At 47.7% G+C, this 13,036-nt stretch overlaps 1 protein-coding gene across 1 annotated transcript; it reads right to left on the minus strand.

The window, feature by feature from the left end:
* Positions 1–3,125: 3,125 nt before the first annotated feature.
* On the minus strand, positions 3,126–11,096 carry SERPINC1 (serpin family C member 1). The gene is made up of 7 exons (XM_004761941.3): positions 10,943–11,096; positions 8,703–9,072; positions 8,192–8,407; positions 7,253–7,390; positions 5,191–5,581; positions 4,083–4,147; positions 3,126–3,372 (listed from the first exon to the last, which is right to left on the minus strand). Exons 1-7 carry the CDS (start codon positions 10,981–10,983, stop codon positions 3,196–3,198), a joined length of 1,398 nt encoding a protein of 465 aa, XP_004761998.2. The 5' UTR covers positions 10,984–11,096; the 3' UTR covers positions 3,126–3,195.
* Between the last annotated feature and the right edge of the window lie 1,940 nt (positions 11,097–13,036).

A 13,036-nucleotide genomic window follows, 5' to 3' on the forward strand; every position in this document is an offset into this window, starting at 1 on the left:
ATTTTTGTTTAAGAGCAAGTTCAGGTATAGCAGTCTTTTCTGAGAGAATTCTGGGCACTGTAGAAATTTTCATATCTTGCCTACAGTAATTGCTACTTTACATTTCAGATAGGTGGTATGTTCAAGAAGAAAACTTGGTTAGAAGGGAAGATTGGTCAGTGCAGAGGACTGAATCAGCATCAGGCTACGAAGTTTCATTAAAGCATGGAGGCCTTTACATCGTATGTAAATGCTGCAACATCTTCTAGAGAAAATGCCTCCTACGCCTTAGAAAATTGAGGCCTCTTGAGACGGGGTGGAAGAGAAAAACAGTAGCCTTTGGGACTTGCATGCATCAGAGAGTAGGCCTTAGAGTTTCATACCGAGGAGGATTGTGGAGTACTGTGAAACATTGTTGAACTTGATGCAAATCAAACTGCACTGGATTTTTGATTCCTGGGGGAGGGGGGAAATGATGAGGAGGATGGGACAGTAATGGTACAAAATATATAAACTTGTTCTAGATTTTAAACAAGGAATGAAACAAATCCCCTATCGGGAATTCTCTGTCGGAACTGTGAAGCCCAGTCAAGTTCTCTGCCCTAGTGGACGGGCTTGCCGGCTCCTCTCCAACTTGGAGGGAGTCCTTTCTGAAACAGCTACACGATGCTAGTCTGGTTACAGTTTCACCACCCTCCCCCTCCGTCTGCTCAACAGAAGAAAAACATTCCCGAACGATAGAAATGTGTTCTTTCTCAGTCCACTACCTTTTTATCTGCTCTGGTCTGTGTTCACAGTTTTAGCCCGTTGCGTTGTTTTGTGACCTAATGGCAGAACTGGAAGGGATCTGCCAATTCAGTAAGGAACCAATGGCCTCTCCTTTAAGAAATCTGAAAACCAGAACTCTCCATCTTTGGCATGTTAGCATCATTTGGAAGAGCACTTAGATTTCCTGGCTCCTCGTCATTCAGGGTTGGGACCCACTCACGCTCTGGCCCTGAGAAAAGAGAAGGCTGAGGGTTCAAAGATAGAAAAATCAAGGTAGCTGAAATGTGGTTTCCTTCAGATGGACATGGTCTGAAAGAAATCTGTCCACCTGTTCTCTATGGTGCTTATATATGGTGGGTGATAGCTGTCCCCCATCTACCTGTCCCTGGCACTGTGCCTTCCTACTGGTCACTGTGAATAGCAGATCACACTGGACTCAGAGGCCAGAACCCAGGACCATTTCCCCCTTCTCATCTTGAGCCCATCACTTCTTCATACAGCTGATAATGTAGCATTTACGTGTCTTGGGAAAACTCTTGGGTTTGTCCCTCAAGACACGGTAAAGCACTTCAAGGAAAATAGTCAGAAAATAAGATTGTGGTGGTAGCTATCAAATAGAGACTATAGGAAAATTTCTCTTCCCCTCACCTGATACCGATAGATAGCAAGGATCAACGTGCCCCCTCTTCCTGCATTTTTAAAGGCTACCATAGTATTTTTTAAGCAACAAACTTAGGTAACATTTTTTCACAACTTGCTAATCAAAGATTCGTATTAAAACAGACAATCAGTTTCTAAAATGTTGTTATCCCTGAAAGGGAATGAGGTAGAGTTTTAAACTAGAAGAACCTACCGGTCTGTTTTTTCCCTTAGAAAAAACAAACATTTGAGGTTTGTGTCTTTCATCTGAAGGTATTACACCATTACTAAAGATGCCTCAGAAAAGTCAGTGAGCCGGGTGAGCGCCCTTCCCCCTCTGCGGGTGCTGGCCCTGGTTCGTGCATCTTATTTCCTTAGAGAATATTTGTTTCTATTATGACCTTAATTATAAATACCTATATATAGGAATAGGATTTTCTCTCACCCCACCCTCTTTTAATCATTATCACTTAAGTGTAAACCGCACCTCCCCTCACCCCCCTTTTACTGAACAAATGCACTTTAATTCCTAAGGAGAGTGGCTGTTCCTGGCCCTGAAGCCAGATTACTTCAGGAGGAGAGTTGAGGAGGGAGAACTCCTGCCAGACCCTGTGAAATGAACCAAATTCTTTAATGTCAACACACAATTCCTACCCACTTTTAAGTGTCCCCACCCCCTGCCAAAGGGAAGAAAAGAAACAAGGAAAATGAGGAAGTTTTAAAATGGCTACCCTGATTGTAGAAGTTTCCCCAGGGGGAAATACCCAGTATGAAGTTATTTTCTCAGCTACCAAATTGTCAGAAACTTCTAGGTTGTTTTGTGGGAGGCTGAGATTTCTTTAAGTAAAAACTCAAGTGAAAACAAAGGCTATAAGATACGATTCTGATTTATATTAGATTTGTTCTCTCCCTTGACAGGTGTTCTCAGTCTCTCCTCCTGTAGATTCTGTCCTTCCCCTGATGACAAGCCAATAGTCCTTGGTGGGGTTGCATGTCTCCTAGAGCCCCGGAAGCCCTGTTGTGTCGGGGGAGGGGGGAGGGCAGGAGGGCGGGCTGAGACTGGGGTTGGGGGAGGGAGATTCAGAAAGAGTGAAGATATGGGTTTATATAAACATATTTAAAGCAGTTTAGCAAAAGCTTTCTCGTTGAACAGCTTTAAGAACAATGTGAATGAAATCTTAGCAACTTGGTTAGAAATTTGAAAAGTCTATTAATGTATACTTGAAATTCTGTATAAAAATACATTTTCCTCTTTATTTTAACACTGTGTAAAAGAACATTATGCATGTGAGTGGTTTGAGAATTAAATGGTTTAATACTCAGATTTGACTGTCTGGTTTTTCTGTATATAGAGATTAATTCTTTTACAATTTTTGGATTTTTTTTTTTTTTTAGTATGATGGGAATACTGACATTTTGAGAGAGAGAGAGCACGTGTACAAGCGAGCGTGGGGGTGGGGAACGAAGGGAGGGGGAGACTCTGCTGGGTGCAGAGCCCTACATGGGCCTCAGGGCTCGACCTCATGACCCTGAGATCATGACCTGAGCCAAAATCAAGAGTGGGAGAGGCTTAACCAACTGAGCCCCCCTCAGGCACCCCCTTCCTCCACTTTTCTTGACCCAGGTGTGCTCACTGATAGAGAACAATCGAAAGCACTCACTTGACCAAATGCCCGCTAGCATCTCTATCCATTTCTCCTCTCCCTGTCTTCACTTCATGTGGCAAAATCCATTCATAATTGGGAGTAGTTGTGTTTATTTTTACTTCGATCACAAACCAAAACAGGAAGAGGTGCAAAAAATAACACTTCAGTTATCACAGGGGTTGGCTACTCTGCCCATGAAGAGAATAGTGTTGAGAGCAACTTCCCTTATAAGAACGAGGAAGGGCCTGTTGGCCTTGAAGGTCACCTTGTTGGGGTTCAGCGAACGGCCAGCAATCCCGACGACAGTACTTGCTGCTGCTTCACTGCCTTCCTCGTTGACCTGCAGACCAGACAGGAAACACAACAGAAACATTAGCTCCTCTGCAGTTCACTGGAGGCCATAAGTCAGTCACAGACATAGCAGTTGCTCAAAATGCTATTTGTTCTCCAGGGAAGAGTATGCTTGGGTCAGGTTGCGCTCCCACCAGAACCTGACTTTTACTCATTGTTTCATCCAAGGAATATTGATGTAAGCACTTGTGTTCCTCCAAGCTTTGTGCTGGGTAAGAGCAAGGGTTCCATTCGGGTGACCCCTGAGCCAGTAACATGGATATACACAAGGCTGTTGCATTTCTGGCTGGCCCACTGAGCCACCCTGGTGCCCTGAGGACGAGAACTTCTATAGGCTTTACATAGCTATTACTCTAGTAAATGGTTCCATGGGCACCTGAGTTGGGGAAACACTGGGTTAAGCAATATATGTTTTTAAGTTTTTATTAAATGTTTGACCTGCTTCAGGAGAAGTCGTGGGTGGGGGTTAGAACAATGGGGCCATGAAGGCTTCAGGGAGTGCTGTCTTGTAGAGGCCTCATGGAGGAGGGGGCTACAGATCTGGGGTTTGAGGGACACTGGAAACATGCCTTTTTCACAGTTGTGTCCTGCTCTTCACACACCTACTGTAAAACCATAGACCCAAGGAGCACGTGAGACACCAATATACTGAGAAAAGAAGCGAGAGCATTAGAAGAGAGCAAAGGAAGATGTACCCACCTCAAGAAAGGCCTTATGGAATGCATCTGAGATGTAGAGGTCGCTCCGGCCTCCTGCGATAATACCTGAAGGAAAACCAGAGAAGGTTCTGTGAAGTGGGAGAAAGTTGGCTTCAACCCACAGAAAGGAATGCAGTTTGAATTAAGAGGTCCTGTGGGGCTTTTTTTGAAAAGTAAAAATCCTGAATGCTCATCTAATGATACTCCCTAAGTAAATAAATGCATGTTAAAAAGAATAAAGTCCTTTAGGCTTTTTCAGCCTGGCTCCTGAGAATGTACTCTCATGCTTCAGCTCTTGGAAGGGGGCAGGGGACTCTGTTCTTAAAGAAAAACTCACTCCACTTAGTAGGAATGTCTTTCTTTTCCAGTCTGGCAACATTTTCAAGATAGAAGTTGGTTAGACCTAGTTTAAATTTTTTTCAACTTTTATTTATTGAAGTCATCTCTACACCCAGCGTGGGGCTCAAATTCATGACCCTGAAATCAGAAGTCACATGCCCTTCCTTCTGAGCCAGGAGCCCCTGGTTAGACCCTGTTCATAGGCAGCCTATTAAAGGTAAATTCAATTACCTGACATTGTAAACTTCTTTTGAAAAAAGATATTTTAGTGCATATTTTTAAAGGATGGTAGGAACCAAGACCACAGAACACTGTTGCTGAAGTCTCACAGCGGGTGAAGGTTGGCCACATCTGTTGTCCAAGTGATGTTAGGGCAAACTCAGGAGCCCTTTGGAATATCAGGCTGTTCAATGTCAGCACTGCCTATCTTGCGGGACGAAGATGTCTCCCGCTCTGGATCATATCTTTGCTTTGAATTCTGATGTCTTTTCAAGTTCTTCTCTACCTGGTCCCATCGCGTATATCAGCTACAGTCTCAAAGCATCCCACTGCCCGCTAAGTCCCTGGACATCTTGGCGCAGACTCCCCAGGATATGGAAGAGGAACCAGACCTTGGGAAGGAAGGGCTCTCCCTGAGTTAGCAGCAGAACCCTTGCTCTACTCCTAACCTGCTCTTTTCTACCCTTTCCCCCAATTCTTTCACCTTTGCTCAGCCCACCTTGGTGGGGGGAGGTGGACAGAGCAAAGAGAAAAGCCCTTCCTGGGCTAACCTGGGAGCCTGGACTTCTCAGGGCTGAACAGGTCCACGAGGCCCATGTCCTGCAGCAGCTCCTTCACACTGAAGCTGTCCTCAATGCGGAAGCGGGGCACGTGGGCCACCAACATGATCTCTGTCATCTCGTCCAGCCACTCCTGCAGCATCTCCGGGGTGAGCTCCTTCTCCACCTTGGCCAGGGTCTTCTGCATCTTGGGCAGGATGAGCACCATGGTGATGTCATCGCCCTTGAAGGGCAGTTCAAGCACCTGGGTGCCTTCGGCCACTTGACGATAGCGGAACTTGCCTTCCTGGTACATCATGGACGCCAAGCACGACTCCCCATTAGCCTTGTGGAATGGTTCCTCCCTTGTGTTCTCGGGACTGAACTTGGACTTCCACAGGCCCTGGGAGGAGACAGCAGGTGGAAGAATCACAGTGAGAAGACCACAACCCGCTGTAGGAGAATCCTGATGTGGGAAATAGTCACATTATTTTATCACCCTAATATGTAGGTAGACTTAGTAGAAGAGATTAGAGGGCTGTGGATGGAAAGGTTTACAAGGACTATGGCAGTGATGGAATTACCAGTGGTTTTTTTTCTGTGAACTTTTCTGTATTTCCCAGATTTTCAGCAGTGGCTATTTATTTGCTTTACAACTAGAAAAATAAAAATGAAAACTGAGAATAACCTACTGGCCTCTTCACAAGCATCTTTTTGAGTTTGAAGTGCCTTTTGCTTTCTGCCTCCCACCTGTCTCTTTCTCAATCCAACAGGCTGGGCTCTGACCCCGATAAATAAAGGCCAGACATAGGTAATAACCCAGGGGGTTGTCTCGGAGCCCTGCCCCGGCAGAGAGTGAGTCCCGGCTAACTTCCTGCTCAAAGATGGAGGGACCCTGGGATACAAAATAGCCCTGTGAAATATTCTGAGTTGTAATTACCATTCCTTGTCCTTTCTAGCTGGTTGATTTGGGTCCTCCCCTATAAAACTAGGAGCTGGAGTTGGCTAATACTTGCACCGCTCTAAGCATTTCACCTGTGTTCACTTACTCAGGCCCCTCAGGAAGCCCATGAGGGAAGTGTGTCCTTATTCTCATTTTACAGATGCAGTATTCGAGGCGCAGAAAGGCCTCCGGTAACTCACCTGAGTTCACACAGCAGAAGTGGAAGGGTCAGGATTTAAGTAATCTACCTGAGAGGCCCGAGGTCTCATTGATGGTATTATGAGAATAAAGAGGGCTAATAAACAGCAAAGCGTTCTGTAAACCATAAATGGCAATACACATTGTGTAACTACAACCTTCTCCACGCTGGGGGGGTGGGGGGGGGGAAACCCTAAGGGACAGGTGGGTGGCAACAGGCCTGGCTGAACTCCTGGGCTCCGTGGGGGGGGGAGGGGAGTACACGTAGAGCACAACCCAGGATGGGCAGATGTGCCCCAGTTCCCCCCAACTTAAACCTGTGGCCCTCCTGAGTACCAGGGGCCTGTTTATTCCCAGTACCCTGTCCCCCATTCCCCTTCCTGCATGTCTCCATTTGGAGTAGCCTTTAGAAATCTCAGCTCTGAGAAAGACAAAGCCATGTGCACTATCCAGTCACAGGACTCTGCAGAATTTGGGCTGAGCCTGGCTCCTGCAGGTGCAGAAGCTCCAGGCAAGGGGAACTTTGAGTCACTATTGAAGCTGCTCTGGACAATGGAGGAAACCTCATCACCAAGAACTGTCAGTAGAGCCTACTGTGTTGTTCCAGATTCCAAAGTGGAGTTAACTGGATAGAAAAATTGTCACCCGTGTATAAGAGTTCAACACCATGCATACTTTGCAGCTGGGCATGCTGAGTTTGTGGGTGTGTACACTCTTCCTTATGCCCAGAGACACAACCAGGCCCCCTGGACTTCAGGCCAGCAGCCATGGCCCTAGACATAGTTCTAGACTTTCAGTAAATTCGTATTTCTCCTCAGGCCAGGCATAGACTGTTTCTCAGAGAGGTTCTATCTAATGCCTAATGGTGTGAAAGCAGATGAGCTGGAGGACAAGAGAACGTCCTCTGGGTCTCTCTGGGGCCATCTCAAGTACCTTGAAGTAAATGGTGTTGACCAGCACCAGGACGGTGAGTTCGTTGATGGCGTCCTCAGGCACAACATCAGTGATACGTCCTTCGGTCTTATTGGCTACCCATTTGTTGATGATCATTCTGGACTGCTCTGCATTTTCCTGAGGAGATTAGGAAACAAACCTACCCACCTGTGCTTTCAGTGGGCTTCTCCACTTCCCCACACAGCATTTCATTTTATTCGTCAGCCCTTTGCCCTTTCCCACCGTTTCCCACTCTAACCCAGATTGGGGAGAAATCACCTATCTAGTATAATGCCATGAATCTTCCAGATGGTTAGTAAATATTCACAGAAGAGAGAGAAATAAAGAGAAGCAGAAATAAAGGAACAGAAAAAAAGAAAATAGTCTGGGGAAAAAGAAAACAAAATACTATTTTTCTGACATGTGCAGAAGTTAGTGAGTTATGCAGGGGTGAGGGGCAGGAAGGATGCCCTTATGTGGACCAAAAAAAAAAAAAAAAAAAAAATTGGAGAAATGCTGCCTGAATAAAGCCACAGACTTCTTTGTTGCAGGACTCAGCCGCTTCATGAATCTCCAAAAGGAGGTTACAGCATGCAGCATACACCAACTTTATTTGAACCTGGTAATTTTTTAAAAATGAAGTAAGACTGGCATCTCCAGAGTCCTTTTTGGTCTTGGGTGATAACATGAAGAATTTATTATTTATACAGCGTTTTAAGAGCGGGCACCACAATCTAAGCCAGAGACACCATTGATTTCTCAGGTTTCCAGCAAGCAGATATGTTCCAGGGGTGCTGACTTCTAGGCACTCCCCACCCCCAAACTGCCTTCAACTAGCTTCGCCATGTTCATTTGGATCCTGGATTCTGCTTCTCTATCTTCTCAACCTCTGAGTGGAGACCAAGAACTCTGAGGTCGGGGACGACATCTGCGACTCACCTTAAAGTTCAGGGGCTGGAGCTTGGCTCCGTACACCACCTCACTGATGTCCTGGTAGGTCTCATTGAAGACAAGCGATTTGTCTCCGAAAAGGCGGTTGGCCGCCACTAACTCTGAGGATTTGTTGGCTTTCCGATAGAGTCGGCAGTTCAGTTTGGCAAAGAAAAAGTGCACCTGGTCAGACGTCTTCTCAGAGATGGTATCAAACTTAAAAACCTGTGGAAGCCAAAAGAACATGGTGGAGAAGCCTGGCTAAGGCGGTGGGGTCAGCCCCTGACCAACGGCCACCCAAGCTGAGACCTTGTTCAAGAGCAGCACCCCGTTGGCCAAAGTCCTCAGCTCACATCTGCTAAGTGAATGCAGGATAAAAGGAGAACAAAGGGGGAGGAAGGAGAAAGGGGGGAAGCACGAAGAGACTGGGCCACCACCTAACGTCTCTCCCCAGCTCTGGGCAGCACAGGTTTCCTTGGCGTCCTGCAGGGAGGCTAGGCAGAAAGGCTTCCCACTGTACCTCCATCAGCTGCTTGAGGGTGTTGTCACAGGCCCCCAGCTTGGTCATAGCAAAAGCTGTGGAGATACTCAGAGGCGACAGGAAAATGTTGTCCTTGTCATTCTTGGAGTCGGCCAAGTGCTTATAGAAGGCGGTGGCAAAGCGCGAATTGGCTCTGGACAGCTCCCAGACGCGCCGGTTGGTGGCCTCGGGGACCTTCTGCTCCGCGCCCTCCTCCTCCACCGCCTTCTTCTCCGTGGCGCGGTAAATGCACAGGGGGTTCACGGGGATGTCCCGAGGCTTGGCGGTGCAGATGTCCTCCACGGGGTTCCAGTCACAGGTCACACAGCCCCAGAGCCCAGTGAGCAGCAAGGCCAGAAGACATGCTCTCCTATAGGGGGACAGAAAGCGGAGTTAAGCTTGGCTGGGAGAACCCCGATCCCCGCTGCCCGGCCCCGCCGTGCCCCGGAACGCGCAGGACTCCAGCCCCGGGAGTGCGGCCAGGCGGCGGGCCTGACCGGGACCGGTCGGTGGGCCGGGGGCAAGTGGATCCAACTGCCCCACACGGTCAGGTTGAAATTAAAATCAACGATTGAAGCAGCTGAGGGTCCTAAAGCACCGCGGGCCCAAGGCGGGAGGGAAACTAAGAGGCGCGCAGCTGCCGCTGGGCGCTGGGCGAGCCGGACCCACGCCCGGGCTAACAGGCAGACTTAGCGCGGTAGGAGGGGCCGTTTCCAGAAGCTGCTTAGGAAGGGCCTCCTGGATGTTAAGAGCTGGGGATCTGGGCTAATGCAGCAGAGATTTCGGTAATAAAACAGGGGTAAGAAGGGATGAACAGGGCGAAGCCCCACCTAAGTGCCCAGGCCTCCCCAGGCCTCTAGCTCCAGCCCTACCTCCCCCACGGAGCGCCAGATGTGTGCCAGATAATGCCACCCGCACGACCTGAAGATTCCTTAGCGAAATGCCACCCGATTGTCCTGGTAAGTGTCCCCCAGCCACCTCTCCTCCTCCTCCATCCTCCAGTTCAGCAAACGGGAGCCTCAAGCCAGAAACCCGGCGGGGGTATGGGGGGGGGGGGTTTCTCCTTCCCCGTTCCTCACTTTCACCCTCATTAGTCAGACCCTGGACTCAAAGAACTCTGCGTCCTGCTCTCGCTGCCTTGGTGCAGGCCCTCATCATTCCTCTGCCTGGATTTTTGAATGTTTCCAACAGCGGTTCACTAAAAGCCAGTGAAATTAACCTTACTTTTTAAAAAATGAGATCTGCTACTGGCATATTAGGAGAATTGGGACACTGAGGCACACCGGGAGATTAACTCTTGTCGTACTTTTGTACAAAGACATGGTTGGTCGGGAGCTTCTTCTGGCTGACTTGGGAGTCTGTGTGGGTACTGAGGCTTCTCAGTCTCCCCTGGCAGGAAAAGGCTCGCTGAGGGGCTGGGCTGGCTGGAGGCTGGGGGCACCTGAGGGGTCCTTGGCTCCCTGTGTGGGGTGAGGTCAGCTCTGCAGCCCTTTAAGAACAGAGGCACAGAGTGGGAGAGAAGCAGAGGCAGTTGGGGTGATAGAGAAGGCAGGGCGAAGAAGGAGAAAGAGAGAGAACCTTGCTGTTCATTTCCCCATCTTGCTTGCCTTTGGTTTCCCTTTTTGGTCCTCAGCTACATCTGGAAACACAAGTGGAGGCTGAGGGGGATCTGGGAGTGTTGTTCTTCCAGAGAAGAAAAACCAAGATGGTGGTGCCACAGCCTCCGTTGGAGCCTCCACAAACAGCCCAGGTCAAGAAGGGAATGTGTGCGGTATCGAGGGAGGAGGGGACCTCCCTGTGAGGCTAGTGAACGGGGGCCTCTGTCCTTCAGTCAAAGGTCATTGAGATCTTGGAGCGGGGGCAATTGAGTGGAAAGAGAAGCGAAAAGGGAGTTAGGAGATCCTCACAGGTTAAATTCTCCCTCTTTTCAGCTTATGGCTGGCCTGAGAATTTGCGTTGGAGTGTCCCCAGGGCTACTCTGAGGGCTGGCACTGGCACAGCAGCTCTAGGCAGAGAAGACATCCCCTTTGTTTCTTGGGCTAAGAACCCAAGGTGTGGCTTCCCCCAAGAGGGGGTGGAAGGGAGGGTGCTTGGAAGGACGTCTTCCAAACCCGTCTTTTATTGTTACTACGAAGGAGAGGGCCTGGTTTTCTGGAAGGGATGGAGGCCATCTTCAGCAGAACTTCAAAAGTGAAAAACTCCAATGAGGGCATGCAAAAGAGAAAACTTGCCTCTCTTACCTTTTTCCAGTAGCTACAGTTCCTATCCCACTGGAAAACATGGTTGCTAATCTTCCACAGGGCCGGGTGAGTGGAGATAGTGTGTTCTGAGGCAATCGCTCTGAAAACTGGTTCTTTCCTCTGAATCTGACTGAGGTTCCAGAAGCTAGGGTGGGGGAGGGAGCTGGTGACGAGGGGAAAACTGAGGTCAAAGGCTGATGACCAGCTCCCAGGGTTAAGCAAAGTATAGAGCCCAGCATTGCTTAATTAGAGAAGTTTTAAAGTTCAGTCAGGGCGAGGAAAGGCAAGTCCCACCTCTCTTAGGCATATTCCCTCACTCTCTTCATTAATTTTAGAGCAGAGGAAAAGGAGGACATGTTCTCAAATTTAAACCTGGTCAGAAAATGCCTGACAGAGAACTTTGTCTACAGGATTTTTTTTTTTCTTGGTTAACCAAACCAGGAGGTAGAAAATAGGTGAATATAACTAGTCAAGTTCAATGTCCAGAAATTTCTAACTTTCTCCCTGCTCAGTGCAATATGACCCCCCCCTTCTCTTTTGGAAGATTTATTTATTTGACAGAGAGCACAAGTAGGCGGAGAAGCTGACTCCCCACTGAGCAGAGAGCCCGATATGGAGCTGGATCCCAGGATCCTGGGATCATGACCTAAGCTGAAGGCAGACTCTTAACCAACTGAACCACCCAGGTGCCTGCTGTATGCTCTCTGTCACAGCTCTTTCAGGGGAGAGAGAGCGAGAGAGTCCATAAAATCTGGTCAGAGGGGAGAGTATTCTGAAACAAGTTACTACCTTCATTCAGGCTTTTAAGGACCAATGTGTCCGTGACCCAGACCAGGACACACAAAGGAGGAATTGATTCCACTGGGGGATCGGGAGACAAAGTATGGGGTGGATAAAAACATACATGCTCTTTTTGAGATATTTATTTTTTTAAAGATTTTATTTTGAAGTAATCTCTCCATCTAACCCCAAACTCAGCGACCCTGATATCAAGACTCACGCTCTACTAACTGAGCCAGCCAGGCACCCTAGAGCTACTTCTTTAACCCACTGAACCACCCAGGTGACCCTAGAGCTACTTCTTTAAAAGCAAAGAAAGCAAATCCTGTTTCTGGGTGTATCTCTGGGGGAGATTAAACAAATTCAAACTAATGGAGATACAGGGTAGGTTTGTTTATATTCTCCTCTTCCTAAATAGCCAAACCCAATATCCTAAGGTTTGCTGTGACAGTATTCACAGGGTAAGTACGCCTCCTTCTGTGGGATTGAAGATTCTTCGAAAGTGCTGCACTAATAGGTATAATTCATATATTATTTTTATTCATGTAATAGATGTTATTTTCTGTCCTACTTAGGAGGAAGTTGCAGATAAAATGTCCCCTTATCCCTAAAGTGTGTGAAGTTCCTCAAAACCAGGACATGCCCTTACATGTCTATGGTACAATGATCAAAGTCAGAAAAACTGACAATAATACAGGACTGTATTCAAATCTGTAAACTATTCTAAGTTTGCCAGTTGTCCCACTGATGTTCGTTATAGCAGTGGTTCTCAGACTTTTTGCCTTCAGGATCTCTTTGTAATCTTGCTAAATAATATCTAAGTATTATTAAAACTTGTATATAAAAGTTCGACTTCATGCAGACATGAAGGAGTCCCAGGGACTTCTTGGGGCTCCTGGACCACACTTTGGGAAACACTGATTGAGTGCCCCCGTCCTGCTTTTTTTCCTTTTCTAGGATCACACGTTGCATTTAGTTGTCATGTCCCCACTGCCTTTGTTTGTTTGCAGTCCAGAGGTCTTTTATATTTTCTACAGCTGCCATGCCATGAGTTCATGCAGAATGGGTTCCGTTGGCTCTGGCTCCTCTCAGTTGGTTCTCGTGTGCTTCTTTGGGTGGGACAGGCTGCTGCTTTGTTTGAACCCTAGCATCTTTCTCTCTGGCTTCTTTTTCTGACGATTTTCCTTCGCACGCTTCATGAAGCCATCTCAGCTCTAGAATGCTTAATATGTTCAACACACACGTCAGTTCTCTTGGCAAGAATCCTGTCCTTGACTACAGTAATGCCAACAGCATCCTGGGTAACATCGTTGA

This window comes from Mustela putorius, unplaced genomic scaffold (assembly GCF_011764305.1).
Source record: "Mustela putorius furo isolate JIRA1106 unplaced genomic scaffold, ASM1176430v1.1 tig00003942_pilon_pilon_pilon, whole genome shotgun sequence".
Lineage (NCBI taxonomy): Eukaryota > Metazoa > Chordata > Mammalia > Carnivora > Mustelidae > Mustela > Mustela putorius.

Excerpts from the sequence above, each read along its gene's own strand:
- SERPINC1 (XM_004761941.3), bottom strand. The coding sequence starts at position 10,983 with ATGTTTTCCAGTGGGATAGGAACTGTAGCTACTGGAAAAAG. Across the intron at positions 7,391-8,191 it reads TCCAGCCCCTGAACTTTAAG|GAAAATGCAGAGCAGTCCAG; the intron begins GTGAGTCGCAGA and ends TAATCTCCTCAG. Across the intron at positions 4,148-5,190 it reads TGAGAAGTCCAGGCTCCCAG|GTATTATCGCAGGAGGCCGG; the intron begins GTTAGCCCAGGA and ends GTTTTCCTTCAG.